Source organism: Cygnus atratus, chromosome 21 (genome assembly GCF_013377495.2).
Source record: "Cygnus atratus isolate AKBS03 ecotype Queensland, Australia chromosome 21, CAtr_DNAZoo_HiC_assembly, whole genome shotgun sequence".
NCBI classification, from domain to species: domain Eukaryota; kingdom Metazoa; phylum Chordata; class Aves; order Anseriformes; family Anatidae; genus Cygnus; species Cygnus atratus.
The window spans coordinates 116700-134641 of record NC_066382.1 but is presented as its reverse complement, the minus strand read 5'-3'; the positions used below and the strand labels follow the sequence as shown (position 1 = coordinate 134641).

Here is a 17942-nt window from a genome sequence, read left to right as displayed (position 1 = left end):
AGTGCTTAAAGAAGCCTGGAGGAGAAAGGCAAAGACTGCAGGGAGCACAAGTTACGAAACAAAAGATCTAGCAATTTATTAAAATTAGGAAGAAAAAAAATGTAATCTTAAATACTTATGTAACTGAAGGTGATTCTGGCAGGGTATGTGGTCCCATTCTTTGGAGAAACAGGCATCTCTAAGGTAACAGTGGATATTTTCCAGATGACTTATTTTTAAAGGGTGATTTGGTCATCCTAAGTGTATTTACAAATGTGAACCAAATTACCTAGATATTTTTAGTCCAAAATTTAAACAGCTTAAGGTGATGCTATGTTTTTTACTCAGATCTGGGTAATGTCAGTCCAACTAGCAGTCTTCCTCCTGTCAGCTGAAGTTCTTGCTTGCAGTTAAAAAAACAAAACAACAAAAATAAACCCTGTAGCTTTCACCTGTGTGTGAATGTCATAGGTGAGCTGAGTGATATACTTTTCTATTTTTGGCAGATGATGAGAGGTATGTATTGAACCTGTAATTCTTTCTTATCCTAATCTAAAAAGTAATAGAACCACATCTTAGTTCGTAGTAGATTTGTTCCACACTTGTGTTAATTTCCAGAGTATAGTTATTACTCCTGTCCAGTTCAAATAGGTTTCTGTATGCATGTCTCCTGTTTGAAGCTCCTGCTCACAGTCTGAAACCATTACAGGCAGGCCTCTTACTGATTACTTTCCCCAGCTACAGCTGCACCTTTCTGCCTGCTCGGAGAGCTCTGTCCTGCAAAGTAGAAAGATGATCAGCATGCCTCAAGTTAGCTAGTTCAATACAGGTAAGTTTTTCTGTATAGTCTGTTTAGTTATCTGTGATGGCTTCAGCCCTCTTGTCTCTAGTCTGCAGAAGAGAGAAAAATCTGAGCTAACAGCTGGCAAGAGCTGTAGGTTATAGTAGCATGGGGGAGAAGCTAAGTTTGCTAATTCTCAGTTGAGAACTGTGCAGGCTTCCTGCTCTAGGGCACTGGATAACCATTTCTGGTATCTGCCACCAACATATGCTTCAGAAAGGAGTGCAACAGTATCTCAAGCAATCTTCTTTGTAAGAACTGTCAGTCATGTCCAAAGATGCAGTCTGAACATCTTGCTACCAGAGGCAAGGACTTTTAATTACTGGAAGTATCAAGCCCATAGGCCTTGTTTCAGCCGCATGGTTAGAGGTTTATGATTTATATTACTGAGATCAATGTAGCATATGTATTACTTAGGCAAAGTTTAATTCAAGCTTTCCGTGAACATTGATTCATTTGAGCTTTCTGTGAAGCTGTGTGAAGTTTATGAAAAGTAGATGCTGAACAAAGTAGGACTTCACAGCTCAGAATGTTAGTGCATATCGTAAAGGCTGATGTTGCCCAGAGACAACTCCTGACTCTTTAGGTTTATTCATTTTAGATGCTATCAGGAAGTACCTGGGACTGAGATCAAGTATGCTAGTACTTGATACAGGGATCAAGGAATACAAAGGAATCGCAGAATATCCTGAGTTGGAAGGTACTCACAGAGATCATCGAATTCAACTCCTGGCTCCACACGGGACCACCCAAAAATCAAATCACATGTCTGAGAGCATTGTCCAAACAATTCTTGCACTCCAGCAGGCTTGGTGCTGTGACTGCTTCCCTGGGGAGCCTGTTCAGTACCTGACCACTGTCTCAGTGAAGAACCTTTTCCTAATATTCATCCTGAACTTCCCCTGACACAGCTTCACGCTGTTTCCTCAGGTCTGTCAGTCATCACCAGAGACAAGAGATCCACCTTTGTGAGGGGGCAGATCTCCCCTCCTGAGCCTCCCTTCTGCTCACTCTTGTGAGGAAGCCATAGGCTGCATTGAGGTCTCCCTTCAGTCTCCGCTAAGATGAAAGCCGGACTAGAGCCCTTTTGCAGATGCTTTTAAAAGCGCTTGGGCCCAAGCAATTTGAAGAGCATCTCTTCCTTCTCATATGCTTTAGATGCCGAGGTACAGTAACATTATTGTGTGGTGGCTCAGGGGAATAAATTTCATTGCCCTTGAGTACTCAAGCAGGAGGTGGCTTGTCCTAATAATACCTGTGAGCTGTGTCCATATATGACCTTCGTGCATCTCTGTGTACAGCCACATGAGTGCAAGTTACAGAGTCATAGAATCATTCAGTTCAAAAGAGACACCCCTCCATTTTTTTTTTTCTTTTCTATGCACTTCTGTAGTATTCCTTGCTTTAAGTACTGGAAGTCTGCTGTTAAGTCATCTATCTCATCCCTGCCCTTCTCCACTGACTATCCACAATCTGGGTTGAAAGCCTTGACATTGTCAACTGTAATGTTGACCATCCATGCTATACTTCGTGATGATCAGCTGCAATTCTTAAAGCTTGTGCTATACACTGGTAATTCTGTTGTCCTAGGCAGCCGGGACTAGTCAAGGTGTGGCAAATAGACTAGATTGGCCTTCATTTATGAGTGGTCTCGCCAGAGACAGTAGAAGCAGATGCTTGATCCTGATACGCGCTTACTGTTTTTATGGTGCCTTGGGGATGTCAGGAGGGGACTGGGTGCTATTAAGCTGCCATTCTTCAGTGGGCAAGTATTATCATGAAATGCAACAGAGCCCTTCCTTCTGGACACATCAAATTATATCAAATGATGAGGTGGCAAAGGAAAAAGTCCTCATGCCTTTGGCTTTAGACGTGGTTGAGGCCACTTGTTGAGGCATCACCCTTCTGGTTAGTTTGCCAGCATGGACAGTCATGCTCCCCCTGCCTAAGTTCTTGTGTTGCATATTTGTCACTTTGTACCATTATTTTCATCCCATTGTGCTGAACTCCAAGAAAATACTATGCTGCTCGCAGAATATTTGCAAAACATCAAGAATTTATTAATTTTCAAGTAGCGTAGAGTTTAAAGTTAGAAGCTGTCTTCAATTTCCTTCATTCTCATTTTAAATCAAGCAAATCTATATACATGTTTTCAGACGTGTATAAATTATGTAGCCAAACTCAGAGAGTTTGTTTTCCTCTTTACACACAGTATTTCCAGAAGCATTCAGAAAGGTTCCCACGTTTCTTGTACTGTTTCCTGTCCTTCGTCAACAGGCGGCCCAGCAAAGCAATTCGTGGGTGATTTCCATAGAAAATCTGAAATCAAACAGCATTAGACAGGTTACCAATGGGTGGTAAACAGAGAGAAAGCACACTCTTCACTGCCCCCATCTGATCACCTCACACTGTGTTCTGACTGGGGGAAAGGAGGGGCTGCCCAGTGTACACCTCCGTGTCTTCTGCCTATATTTGCCAGCAGGCAAGCAAACAGTAATGATGTTCTCAAATTACCTAATGGCTTATAACAAATCTGAATGTACTGTGTAGCCTATGTTGTAGTGGGTGAACAGTGACATGCAGCCTTATACTGGTTGGTGTATTAAGTAGGCCTGCCAAAGCTGGAAAGCGGCTTTTTGGCCTTTATTGACAAAGCTGGTTTGGGGGGGGGGGGAGTGTTTTGGTTTTGTAAGATTTTTTTTTTTTCTTTTTAGAATGAAATGCTCTAGATTACTTTTTTTGTTATTATCATGTAATTTGTTTTTATTGTTCTTTTCTTTTTCTCCACTGCAAACCTAACTGCCAAGTGATTCTAGCTTCAAGAATTTTGTGGCATACTTTAGTCTGCGCTGTTTATTAAGTCTGTGGATCTTAAATGATGTCTTCATAACAACTCTGTGTAGTTTAAAATATGGGGTCTTAGTTTCTTGTTTTAGTGGAAGATGGTCATTTACTTACCTCTTTTATATTTTCCCTTGGGTTATAGCTGTTGGAGCTAAGATCTGGTAGAGGGGAGACAAAATGAAATGTTTTGTCATTTAGAAATAATGAACATACACAATTCATTCATGTGTGCCATAATGCTACAACTGACAGAAGGCTTGAACTGGAATGTTCAGAGTACCAGAAAGGAAACCCTTTTGTTGCAGCACTACCAGTTCTTGCTGTGGCCCATCATTCCTGCCGGATCTGAGGTGCAAGCTGCAATACATTTTTCAGCAGGCATTTCTTGTATCTGTGGACCCCCAAATATTCTATGAGTATTAATTCTGCACTTTCTGCAAGTGTTGCTCTGATTTTACTATATGGTGGTTTTGCTAAACTAATTTGAAAGATTTTCCAGCTACTACTAAGCTGCAAACATGGCTGCTCAGCAGGTTTCCCCAATGTCTCAGTTAACTAAATGACAGCTGACTGTTGCTTATGCATAATGAAGTACTTCATTAATTGCCTGGGAGCTAGGGTGCAATATATGTGAATGCTTGCATCCTATTGGCACTACTGGCATACGCAAACTATTGGCACTCTGCCATAAATTGCAGTGGTAAAGCTTCACCTGCTTTATTGTCTTCAGTCAGTGTACTCAAGAGATCCTGCAGAAACTGAAGCAGAGAAGTGCTGCCCAGCCGCTCCAGGTTTAATCTTGAATCTTCATCAGCTGCAAGTAGAAAATGACAGAGACAGGCATATGGTAAGAGTATTTTGCTTTGAATCCCTGTTTCATTCAGTGTCAGAAGATTTCTGAACCAGGTATGTTGGCTCCACCAACAAATTATCTTGAAATTTTGAATTATCCATCCTCATTTAATGAATGCAATAGGGAATGGTTTCTTCCTTTCAGAGCTTTGATAAAAGACACCTGATGTTAATCTCAGATTGACATTTCTCTGGTAGACCTTTCTTTAAGATTTTTTTTTATTTAAACTAACAGCAGCCTCTCACATTGCTTGGAGAAATCACAAAGTAATCCTTCTGGTACCAGCTGTAGGCACCCCAGATTTGTATGGTTTATCTTTGTCTTTTTTTTAGTGGTGATATACTTAAGGTAACATACGGTTTTTGTAATCTGGACAGTAAATTTAATCTCTGCTAATGAATAGCAGACATTCAAAATAGTGGACAATGAGCGGGAGGTATTGCAAAACTCTGAATATTAATATATATATTTTTAGTTACACTTTGGATTGTACTATGGAGTTTTAGTTGCTTTTACCCACAAAGATGGGTGACACCATATAGCTCCTCAGTAGGAAATATACAAGAAAACTAACTGTTGCAAATAACCCCCCCAACAGTTCAGAAGCTTGTTATGAAGATATTTGCAGACCTTAGACATCCAAGTTGTTAGCTTGTCAAATGTACAAAAAGACAGCTGCGAAGCACAGTGGGGATTTCAGTTTAAGACTGAATATGAATACTATAAATTCCCTGTTCTATGTTGAGCCAATTCATATCTCTATCCCCACATTGTTTTTTAATTCAGAGCAGTGTTAGCAAGTAACTTTGCTTTGAGATTTAAAAACAAAAAAAAGAACTCTCTTCAATATAGAGTTCTACTTCTGTCTTACCAAGCCTAGTAATTCTTTGTATTTGCAAGTAAGATTGAATAAGCCCAATGAGTCCAAGATTTACAAAGCAAACCTATAAAGGTATCTTTAAGGTCCCTTCCAGCCCAAACCATTCTACAATAAACCAACACAACAGCTGTTTCACCTGCAAAGCAGTTCTATAATGGCTGCTTTTTCATAGTTGGCTTTGTGAAAGAATTTAGTTTTTGATTTGCCTGTTCTTATAGAGCTCATTTCACAAAGTCGTCCAGCACTGGTTGGGTCTGATGACAGTAACCCTCCAGACTCTGTGTGCAATTTAATGATACATCTTAGTCTTGACCTACAGTATGACTTCAAAATTTGAGAACAGCAAAGTTTAATTCTTTCACTGGGCTGGATGGAGTCTGCATTAGTGCAAGTAAATACATTGCTATTTTTGTAGTGTAAAGCAGGCTTGCCTGTTCTTGATCTATATAGGACTGTATTATCTTTGTAGTAGGCTACCCCCTTTTAAAATATAACTTCAGTTAAGCAAAACTTCAGTTAAGCACAGCTCATTTTAAAGCGTGGCAAGTGGAGAGACAAGTTTCTTTAAATTACCTAATGCCTACTTAAGCTGCTTCAGAGATAGATGCTGTATCTGTCAACTCACATTCAGCAAATACATCATCCCTTGAATCTCAAAGCAGCAGGAAAAAAGCATATAGGGCACCCAACCTCCCCATTTTACAAGACTAGCACCCACCAATGATATTACTTGTGCTGCCAGTGTTCTGAAGTCATTCCTGCTTTTTCTCCAGCTGATCAGCACAGATAAAGGTCCCCTCTGAAAGCATACATGCTTCTCTTCTGGTTTTAATGCTCCATCCACTGTTTTATGACCACTAAAACCAAAAGACTCTTACCTGAGAGTTGATGAGACATCTCACTGGTGTTGATGGTGGGGAGAGAAAAGAGAGGACAGGAGAAGCTGATGATGATGAGACAGCAGAATACCAGCTTGTGCATTGTTGCTGTGTTGAATATATTTTGTCTGTCAACCCCTGGAACTCTGAACTCCTGTCTCACTGTTGCCTCTGCTCCCAGTTTCACTCGTTATATAGCTGCTCATGACCTCATAAATATCATCATGCCTCCTCCACCCCCACCCCCCCCCCCAAAAAAAAAATCCAATGAATTTATTGCCCATTGATTCTAAATGGAAACCACTTTGCATTGATGTAATTTTTCAAGGTAACAGTTCACGGACAATAAATTTACTGTCTTACAGCTTGGTGTACAAAATGGATATTATATCAAACCAAGCACAGTAAAGTTTATAAATCTGGCATAAAGAAAAGTAACTTCCAGTTATAAATCATGAGTTAACAAAAGGGTCAGACGTTGGTTGAAATGACCAGGGCAATAAGACAGCTGATTTATGAGCCCTAGCAAGCTTGACGCAAAGCATCTGATATGAAATATGCTTTTTTTTTCTTTTGTGAAATGGATGGATGTGTTACGTTTGGCATTCTTGTGCCAGAACAAGCAAAAAAGGAAAGCTAAAGTATCTAGTTAATTTACATGAAAATGTTAGTGTGGTGGGTTGTTTGGTTGGTTGATGCTTTTTTTTTGATTTTCCTTGTAGCATTTCACATCTACTTGTTTGAGAAGACCTTATCCAACGTTGCCCTAGAGAATCATCTTGACAGAGAAAGTAGAGCTTCCACATGGAGACTTGCTTGAATGCATGTAGACTACTTTGGCTGGTATTGAATGCAAGTGCCTCGCTAGACTGGGTGTCCCTTTTCCATTTCACTTTATCTTCTGTTTTCTTCACTTCTAAGTAACTACTTTATTCTGTGTACTAGCTTTTTTTTTCCTGTTTGCCTTTTGCTTTTATCTAATGCTATGAAGTGGCTGCTATGCTTAGTATATTAATCTTACAACTTTAGCTTGTTTCTATCTATCTGATATATTTTGTCTTCTCTACTTACAATTTTTTATATCGAAGAACTCACTCGTCTTATCTTCATTCTCTACAGAGCATCATATCTAATAGTCTAGAAACTAAAAATAAAAATTAAGGATTTTATATGAATTTTCTTAAGCTGAGAAAAACTGATCTGTTCAGATTAGTAATAGAGGTTCCATAATTTTCTTTCCTGCCTCTCTAATCAAACATTTGTGCTTTCAAATCCTTTTCAAATTACAATGAAATCTAACTAATGTCACTATTGTTTCCATATTTTTAATTGTGATAACTGTAAGTTGCACAAGTTACATGCTTCCTTCTTTCTTTGTTAACATTTCCTGTTGAAGATTAAGATTTTATATCATGAATTCTGTGGCTCCTAGAACTATTTTAAAATTAGCAATATCTGTTGTATTAGAATAGCTGGATTTCTGCTGCAGATTTAATTCAAAGAAAGCATGCTTTACATGTGCATGGTTAACAGGTTGTCCAGAGAAGCTGTAGACTCTGTGAATGACAGAATGATTGCTGTTGGAAGGCACCTCTGCAGTTCATCTAGACTAATCCTCCCGCTTGAAGTATGCTAAGTCGGAGCAGGTTACACAGGAGCGTGTCCAGTCAGGTTTGACCAGCTCTAAGGATGAAGTGGAACAGAACTTCAAAACTCAGACAAGGCCCTGAGCATCTCCATGTAAGTTCAAATGCTCTGCTTTGAGTCCAGAGACATGGTGGAAGAGGTGACAGAGGACCTTCAGATAGACCTCCTTTCTAGCTAAGTTCTTCTGTTATCCTGTGTGTACAGAGAGGTCCAGCATTGACTTAGAGAACTCATGCTGCTGGTGTCTGAACTATAAAACCTGTTTCTCTGGACTTCACTGAAGTGAGTGGATGTGACAAAATAATTTCCCTACAGAATTAACCTAATACATTTCATGTGCCTCTTTCCCTGTGCTTCCCTACAAGATAAATAAGTAGGTAGAGAGGAATTCTCTCTCCTCATCTGAGTCATGCAACTCTTCGTTCCAAAACTGCGGACAGTTATTAGGTCTGATTTGATGCATGATCTCACTGTTGGTGCTGGATGCTCTGTACAAATGCTTCTCCTTCAGTGAACTATCAATGACAATGGCATTATCAGTATTCACTCTGAGCATCCTCCAAGGAAAGCTAATGAAGCACTCTTCATGAGCAACTTGATGTCCTTTGTCTTCTGACAAGGAAGACTCAGCCTCTTAGAGCAATCATGAAGTGCGTCATGTAGAAGTAAGGCAACTTGCCCACAGATTATTGCCTTCACTCAGATTTGAAATTGTCACTTAGACACTCTTTCTTCCACCAAAATGTCAAAGGCATTTTCCTGAGGTGACAGTGCACACGTCATTATACAAAGCAAAGAAACAGCTCATCCTAAACAAAGGTACAAAACTGGGAATACATGTTTGAGGGAAGTAAATGTGAATTGCATTTTGAAAAATTGAGAATTGATTTTCAAAAAACGATTCTAAATTTTATCAAAGCTACTATTTTGTGCAAAATCTTTTAAGTTCTTATTTGTGCTAATAGATTTTCTTTCAAGTGCTTCAGTTTTAAATAACAGGGCAGCCAGACTCCAAATAAATTACTGAACAAACTCTGAATAGTAAATACAAGTTAACCTAGCATAAAAAATTGTTCTGAATTATTGGAAGAAATAACTATTCTTGATTTAAAGTGATGACTCGTGAAGAATAAATTGCTAATAATGTTAGGGAAACATTTAAAGAAATAACTGCAAACTACCCACCTTCTGAGTTAAATAGTAAGGAAGAAATCTGATGCAAAAATTATTTCCCCTGTTTTAAAACACTTTATAACAAGTAAGCACAAGTTTTGTTATTCAACTATTGTGGTTGTTGGTAAAAAGAACGAACTTCAGAGAAGACGATTCATAATTTGTCAGTAGCATATGTATGAGAGACTTTTTCCTGGGATATAATCCATGATGTAACTATATGGCTTGCATTTAGATTGCATAAAGATAGGCATGCAGTCGAATGCTTATGTATTGACAGTGTAATTGCAGATGAGCTTATCATTATATAAATTATAATTGTATAAGTAGTTTTATGTATAATAATTATATAAACAATATATAAAATTAATCACTGACTTTTGCTAGAATTTTTAACCTAACATGTTGTTTCAGTGAATCCCTCAGAATACTTGCACATGTATACATGTCAGCTGGTGTGAGAGAAAAAATATTTGTAGTATTATTCACTTACTTGCTAGGGTCTAGCATATCACTTCGGGGTTTATGTTTGCTTTGATGTCACTGATGGTTTTAGCAGATCTTTGTCCTCAATAATACTTATGAAGTTAACTTCTAATTTCTCTTTGTAGCTAATTCTTCAGCTTCGTAACATGATTATTAGCTCTATTTTGCATATAGAAATAGCTGCCTTGTGATATCATATGTGCAATAACTTTTTCTGTCACTAACTTGCATTGTCTTATGTATACATTTTATTTTGAGTGTACTGAAAATAGCCTGTTGGGAGACTCAGTGGATCAATGGAAAAAAATAACATAACTTGGGCACTAGCTTTTGGACACTGAAGATTCTGCTGTTGCCCACACTGTGCAAACTGTGATGTAACACATGCAGTGTATGGTCTGTAAGAACAGGTAGTGCTATATGGTCTACTTGGCTATGCACAGTAGTACTTCTGTGTTCTGATTTTCTCTTAAAGTTATTTAAGATCTGTTAGGTTCTGACCCAGGTTTTCTTGTTCTGTTACGGGCATAATTATGTGCATAACTCAATGCATACCTCTTCATAAATGAAGATGGGAGGGCTGCACACATTTCTGAAGATATTTTTATTTTGTTACAGAATTGGCAATTGGCCTAAAAATTTAGTCTGGTACAAGATTGCAGATCACAGCTGCTAAAACATTGCTCCTTTGTTAGTATAGTTTCTACCATTCTTGGGGGGGGGGGGGGGGAACTCTTGCTTTTGTTTTCTTTTCTTGTTGTTTTTGGTTTTGTGTATGTGTGGTGGGTTGTGTTTTTTATTGTTGTTGTTTTGTTCGTGTTTGTTTGTTTGTTTTTCCCTGTTGGGCTGGCACACTGTAGTCTGGGTATTTTCTCCAAGTGAAGCTTGATAAACTGGTCCCTAATTCCCCTGTCTTCTCGGTATTACAGAATTAGCAAGCTAAAGCTTCAGACTGTTTGACATGAAGGAAAGTAAGTCTGGCATGACTGGAACTTTGAAATATAGCACATCAATATCTTATGGGAATTGGATTCTGGATATAATGTAGCCACAAACAGAAGAGCAGAGACCAGATCTTGAAATGAGGTTTGTTCCACGAAAAATGTAATGGAACTGACTATATGGTTAAAGTTTATTTTTAAAACTGAAATGATGAGAGCAGACAGTCTAAGTAAGGAAAAAGAGGACATTTTCTGCAGAAAGGAGCTCTCTTTACCTTTCTTCCTGTCTGGTCAGTGCATCACAAAAAATGGAGGACAAAGCAGTCTTGCTGAAAGGCATAGGCTGCAAGTCAGTGACTGTCCGTACTTACACTCCTATTTCATCAGACCAGGTGTAGACCAAGCTGGAGGCTTGGGCTTATTTTCTTTGGAGGTGCGTATCTGCTTCTGCAACACTGCAGCAACGGGAACACATGAAGGTTTTCAGTTTGGATTTTCTTCAAAGGTTTGTTGTAAGGTGTTGTATTAACAGCTGAATCTTTAAAGACCTACCAGTCATCCAGAGTAGTCCAAAACAGTTCTGATCCTAGACACGGTGCACCAATCCTTTCTTTTCTGTTTTAGGAAGCGTAAAGGGAGAGAACAGTTAGGAAAGTACTGGGATAGGTGAGTACATTTACCTATTTTTTTTCTGAATTGTACTCTAAAGCTTGTACTAAATTGTACTAAAGCTTGTAAATTAACTTTTGCATGGCTGTATTCTTTAACAGATAGCCAGCGTGCCCCGACTAGTAACAGGTACCTAGTTCTTTCAGGCTATTCTTCATAGAAAAGAAACATTCTCTCTCTGCTCATGCTGGTTTTGTCCTTTGGTCGATTTAAGAGACTTGATAATGAAACTTCTTCCCCGGAAGGTGGCGCTGAGAAACCTTCTGAACAAACCTAGAATGCCTCAAGAGCAGAACCCGGCACTTAGTCTACTTCAACAGTCAGTGGAGTGTAGACTTAACATTTAGGTCTCTAATATAAATAATTTGAGGAAAAGTAACAGTGGGGTGATGTGATTTTTTTTGTTTGTTTTCTCTTCTGAAAAAGTTTATATTTTTCTTCTCTTCTTGCATTACATATACCTTTCTCAGCTAAAGAATTTTTTTTTTGAGTGTGAAGACAGATTAAATAAGGTTAGAGATTTTTATTCTGGAGGAAGTCTCCATCCAATGTATTTCTTATTTTTTTGTTTTGTTTGTTTTTTTCCTTGAGTAGCTTCACCAAGAGGAGTCAGCATCGTGCTGCTGGTGTTAAATCTACACTGGAAGTTCAGCCTACTAAATAGCACAACCACAATTATGTGGATTAAAGTACAGCAGACAGTTCAGGACAGTGTCTTCACTCTTGAATGACTCTTGCATGAAGAATAGTATGATCTCCTCCACTTTCTTTTTTTACTTTGAACATCTTTTTCCTTCTCTTAAATGTCTTCAGTCTTGGTGCTTCTAGAAGTGGCCTGTTGAGAAGGCTTGGAAAGCCTGCCTCAATTATCTGTTTTAACTCTCTGAAATTACAGACAAAAGACCTCATGCAGAATTTTGACCTTCACAGGGCTTTAACGTAGCAGCCCCTTTGCTAGTCTTTTCTTACATCTTGTTCCATTCTGTGTACTAGCTTGTTTTTTCTTCTCCCTTCCTGCTTGTGGTCTCAGTACGTTCTTGGCATTGTTCCTCTATCTCCAGTGTGCAGCCTTGTTTATCTGTTTGCTATAGGTGGAAGTGTAGAGAGTGGGAAGAAAAAAAAAAAAAGCTTGTAAAAGGAGGATTCAGGAAGGTGTTTGCAGAGCTCTGTCCTTATTCAGCCTCCTGCACAGGACCACGGACAGGGAATGGAGGATGACACTGGTTGCCTGGAACAGCGCTACCTCATGCTGCTAGAGTCCTTGTGCCTGCATAGGCACCAGGTAATTATTTGTTCAATTTACGTTGTATAAACTATTAAAAATACATGTGACCAGTGATAGGACCCAAGGGAATGGCATGTAGCTGTGTCAGGGGAGGTTGAGGCGGGATGTTAGGAAGAAGTTCTTCGCTGTGAGGCTTGAGGCACTGGATCAGAATCCCCAGGAAAGTGGTCATGGTACTGAGCCTGCCAGAGTTCAAGAAGCATTTGGACAATCCTCTCAGACATAGAGTTTTAACAACTAGGTTGCCCTGTATGGAGCCAGGAGTTGTCCTCAATGATCCTTGCAGGTTCCTTCTGACTTGGGATATTCTATGATACCTCTCCCTTGCTCCCCTGCCCTTGTATTCTAGCTTGCTGAGAAAATTACATCCTCAGCAAATTGAACTATGGAGCTTAGTGTCATTTTCTGTTTCTCTCTACCCCTGAGTACTATAGGCTTATTCTCATCTTTGCATCCCTGCAGTTCTGATCTTGAGATCCTAAACTCTCTCTGGCTTCTGTGGAAAGCAGCAATAACCTAATGATTCTTTTCTTCGTAGTTTGGGTGGTGAGGTGGGCAGGTCAGGCTGTTCTTTTGCATTCTTTCTAGCTCAAAGAACTGCAGAAATTTAAAGCAATAAATTACAACAGATGGTGAAGCATAAGAGTTGTCTTCTACACTTCCCCACTTGGGACATTCATGCTTAGTTAATTGTATGATGATGTGCCTTGTTGCTTTCTTATTACAAAACAATTTATTAGAGACTTATTAAGATTTTGCTGCCTTTGAATATAGTGCCCTGGTTCATTTTCTTAGGAGCAAGAGGATAAAGCCTGGAATTTACAGTGAAGGATGGGTTAGGATGGAACAAAAGCAATTTTGTCAGAGGTGTTTTTCTGCTTTTTTAATTTTTTTAATCAGATTTTCTCATTTGTTGCACACATTCTTCCTGTTTTTACTACAGAGGCTTAGGATCACTGATCAGACTCAGTTTTACAAAAATATAGTCGCTTTTGACTCTCCTGCAAGTGATATTAGAGGACAAATTTCAGTCAGTTCTGAAGAAGTTTAGTGCTTGGACAGAAGCCACTGACTAATTAAAGAGGTCTCTTAATAATCATTGGCATTTATCTGTCCTACTAAAAGGCAGTAAATGAATGGCTAACACAAGCTGACTTTAATTTTTTTACTTTGCTTTCCAAGTGCATAATCCTTTTAATCCTTTTTGTGTGTGTGTATGTTTGTTAATTAAATGGAATCTCTGCAGACTCAGTGATTCACATCTCAGGACAAATGTGTATGCTTAACAAGGGGAAAGTTGGCATAGGTCTCATCAGGCAACTTGAGGTTTAAAGCAGTTTTTTCAAGGTTATTGTGTAAATAAATGCACATTCCTTGGCAGTCAGCCACATAGACTCTTCTCTTCACTGTTTAAGAGAGAGATTCCAATTTATTAAATAATTTCTTCTGCAAGTAGTAACCGATTTTCTCCATAATGACTGACTGAATGACTTTCTGACTGGTCTTGACTTTAGTGGAAGTCCATTCCTGGGGATAGGGGTGATAAATAAGAGTATGGATTAACAAAGGTGAAGAAAGCAGTTACCAGAGCTTTGTCTTCTGATTTGGCAAGTGGAATGTTACTACAATGGAATTAGGTAATGGGAGCAAAATCCTGCAAGAACTCTCTTCTTTCCTGGAAGAATTCTCAAGAGAGATTACAGTATACGAGAATTCTGAAGGGCAGTTAGTATTTAGCCTCTTACTCTTATTCCTTTGCTACATATGTGTTTTTTTAGCGAGTAAGGCTTTTACCAAACAGCACCACCTAGTTCCTTCTGAGCAGAGTCTGGTGAACAGGTATGGAAATAGAAAGGGTTCACCTGTGTACAGAAGCATAGGTTTTCACGTTTGGAAGAGCAGGATTATGATTTTATATCACAAGGAAAGGACGTATTTATACCTGGACAACCTTGAGATGTGGGCCCACGTGAATCTACTGAGGTTCAACAAGTCCAAGTGCAAAGCATAATACCTGGGTCAGGGCAATCCCAGACATGAGTACAGACTGGGTGAAGAACTCACTGAGAGCAGTCCTGCAGAGAAGGACTTGGGGTTCTGGTGGATGAAAAGCTTGACATGAGCCAGCAGTGCATACTTGCAGCCCAGAAGGCCAACTGCATCTTGGGCTGCATCAACAGAGGAGTGGTCAGCAGAGGAGGGAGGTGATTGTCCCCCTCTGCTCTGCCCTTGTGAGGCTCCACTTGAAGTACTGCATCCAGGTCTAGGGCCCCCAGACAAGCAGGAGTTAAGCTCAGAAGGATCTAATCCATTGCTACCTGCCACCTACGGAAACAGAATACTGTGGGAGGCCTACAAAGCTTTCTTCATTTATTATTTGTTTCTGCCACGATACTAACATTTTATTTAAATGATCTCTTTCTGTGTCATTAGGCATCACTGGAAGAAGGTGCAGAAACAGTTATGTAGGGTAAGATAATTAGTACTGCCACAGCACAGTAAGTCCTTTGCATATTCAGTAATTCCCTGAGGCCTATTTAATCACTTTTGAAAAACACATAAATGTTGTATGTTCCAGCCTCATTGTTCCATGTGAGCAGAAGTATTTACAATCATAGTCTACACTGCTGATGAGTGCAGAAAGTTAGAAGACGTAATGACAAGAGAGTGGTTTACTTTCATGTCTGTAGGCTTCCTGAGTGGAGTGCCTGCTCAGGTTTCTAAATCCTTTAACTCTCCAGTTAGAGAGGAGAATATCAGCTTCCTTTCTTATTAGAACTGAAACTCATGTTCTGAGTTGAACCATCGAGCATTTTCTGTGGTTACACCTCTACTTCTATAAGATAATGCACTTACTGAGGTGTACCACAACAAGTCAAAAAGATTCCTTATTATGGCTGGCTATAATAATGACAATGTAAATCATCATCATCATCATAAAATCTCTGGCTTTCTGATGAGATTTTTAGCTTGATGAGACAACTGTGGTGTTGACTTGCAATGTTGCAGTTCTTTTGGAGTAAATAGTGTTTCTTCCTTTCATGTACCTGTTCACTGTATTTTCCATTCTAGTTTGAAAACAACGTATTATGCTTTAGATACTTAAATTCTGTTTTAGACGCTGATGTGTTTGTATACATAGATATATTTAGAATTCTTTTCTACTCTTTCAAAGCTGTTTTAAAATTTGTATACTGAGTAAAAGTAGTCTTTTTTTTTGGCATGCTTACAGCCTAGAGTAGTGTTCTCTTTCAGGTTAAATGGGTTATACTTTTTCTAAATGGAAACAATCAAAATATCAACACTGTGAATGTTTTTTTTAAAGATATAAACATTTCTCAAGTCTATAGTATTATAGATAAATGTAAATTGTCTTTTTCACCTCTCTGTCCACCAGCCTCTTTTTCCAGAATAGCATTTGTTCTAAACCTGTTGAAAACGCTTGTGTGCAGGGGAAAAGTGTACAAATGTAACCTAAGATTTGGTTTCATACTGACTTAAATTGGTAGATTGGACATTTTATTTGTTTTGAAATGACTTGTTTCAGTTTAGATTATGTAAACTGAGAATAGATTTAACAGGTTTAAGGTAAACTATACTAAATCATCCCTAAATTGAAGTAGGTGTGTTTGTATGGGGTTTTGCACTTGGTTCATCACATTTAAAAAATGATTTATTTTCTTAATGCAAACTGGCTAGACAAACAGGAGAAATCTGAACTGATTTCAATGGATGTTCAGCTGGTGTTTTTTTCCACTACAATAAAAATCCAGTTTGCTTCAGAGAATTGCGGGAATAATATGTTGCTTTCATTGGCAGGCATCCAGGATCTGGAAGGTGAATGGAAACATAATAGGTGATATCATAACTAGCTCTTGCCAAACTGAGGTTAGAGGGAATTTCCATTTTCTTTGTAGACTATATTAGAAGCTCTTATTTACAGTGAGGGCAATGACAATATCCAACAGCCTTGTTCATGCTAGTTCCAGGGATAGAAGGATGCTCAGATATCTGTTCATGACACTCAACTAACAAAAAAAAAAAACAACAAACACTCCCCACACACACACCCAAGAAAACAACTGTGGGATGAAGCACCTCCTTTGACAGAGTCTGAAGAAAGCACTGTATCAGGGAAGCCTTATTTGTAGCTGAGAAAAAAACTGAGGTAATGCTTATTGATAGAATAAGACTTTGTATAATTTTAATAGTGAAACTTATCTCCAATTTTTGTGACCTGCTTAAAACGCAAGTGTTGTGGTGTGAGTTACTTGTTTAATAATTTTTCCTGTGTTACATCTGTTCAGAGTGGGCCATCTCTTTATGGAGAGTTTTAGGTGATTAGTCAGAATGACTGTCAAAGATAACGGTGCACTAGCTTTAATTTATGAAAAGACAAGTTGGAAAGTGTTTTCAAATAGTGAACAGCTTCATTTGGGGAGTACAATATACTTGTGTCCTTTATTCTTCAAACAGCATTGATTCTGTTTGGAAATGTTTTGAGTGTGACACCGTGCCAGATGTAGAGGAATTCTTCTATACATTGCACACGTTTCCTGGGAGATCTTATGCTACATCTATACTCACTAAACTGTAGGTCTTGTTCTTCGCTGTTGGAAGGAGATATGTAATTAGTGCACCTGAAGGAAGGCACATTGAAGCAGAAGGAGGTGCCTGAGGGAGCTCACAGTGGACAAGAGATACTTGATGCAATAGCAGAGTAAGTATAAAAGATCTGATAGAAAAACTGAAAAATAAGAACTCATGTTTATACTTTAAAAAATATGTTTATATGTTTACGAGAAGCTATTACAGTTTCAGAGTCTTTCCCACCCAGAAGTACCAGGCACAGGAACACACAAGCATGCCTAGGTGTTGTTTACTTGTAGAATAAAGGGAGATGAGGGACAGAAAACCTTTTGCTATGAAGTTTTTGCTTTCCTGTCCCACGCAACTCAAGATATCTGGCAACCAAGGTTTTAAGCACTGATGCCAGTAACTGTGTCAGGAAATGGTACTGCTTCTGGAAGCAACAAAAAAGCAGCAGGCTTCCCTGTTTAAACTTATCTTTAAAGAGGATCTGTCTCCTCTTTCCATGCTTTCAGAATTCTGATCTGACATCACCAAGGCCTCCACACAGTCTGGCTAAAAGGACACTTTCTGACTTCCAAAAAAAACAAATGGAAATGCGAAAAGCTTACATCTGGCCTGTTACCTCATTCTCAGCCACCTGGGCTGCTTGAGAGTCATCATGGCATTCCCAGTTTCTTTTTGCTCACCACACAATAAATTAAAAAGACTGTTCAGAAAAGAAATATTTACAGAAAGCAGACAACAGCTACAGCTCAGAAGGACTGATCTGCATTATTTCTGTGTGAACTGGGAAGTTTATTCAGATATTAAAGAATCTGTATGTTTTAAGAAAATCTACATGTGGAGCCAAGATGCTCATGACCTATCAAAAAC

At 38.8% G+C, this 17942-nt stretch overlaps 1 protein-coding gene across 1 annotated transcript; it reads right to left on the bottom strand.

Annotated features, from left to right (window-relative positions):
• Positions 1 to 3022: 3022 nt before the first annotated feature.
• Positions 3023 to 6378, bottom strand: UTS2 (urotensin 2). Its single transcript, XM_035557738.1, has 4 exons — positions 6276 to 6378; positions 4377 to 4478; positions 3779 to 3822; positions 3023 to 3139 (listed from the first exon to the last, which is right to left on the bottom strand). Exons 1-4 carry the CDS (start codon positions 6376 to 6378, stop codon positions 3023 to 3025), a joined length of 366 nt encoding a protein of 121 aa, XP_035413631.1.
• Positions 6379 to 17942: the final 11564 nt, after the last annotated feature.

Coding starts and splice junctions, on each gene's coding strand:
- UTS2 (XM_035557738.1), bottom strand. CDS start 6,378: ATGCACAAGCTGGTATTCTGCTGTCTCATCATCATCAGCTTCTCCTGT. Junction 3,823..4,376: donor GACTGAAGACAATAAAGCAG/GTGAAGCTTTAC, acceptor CCCCTCTACCAG/ATCTTAGCTCCAACAGCTAT. Junction 3,140..3,778: donor CAAGGGAAAATATAAAAGAG/GTAAGTAAATGA, acceptor GTTTGATTTCAG/ATTTTCTATGGAAATCACCC.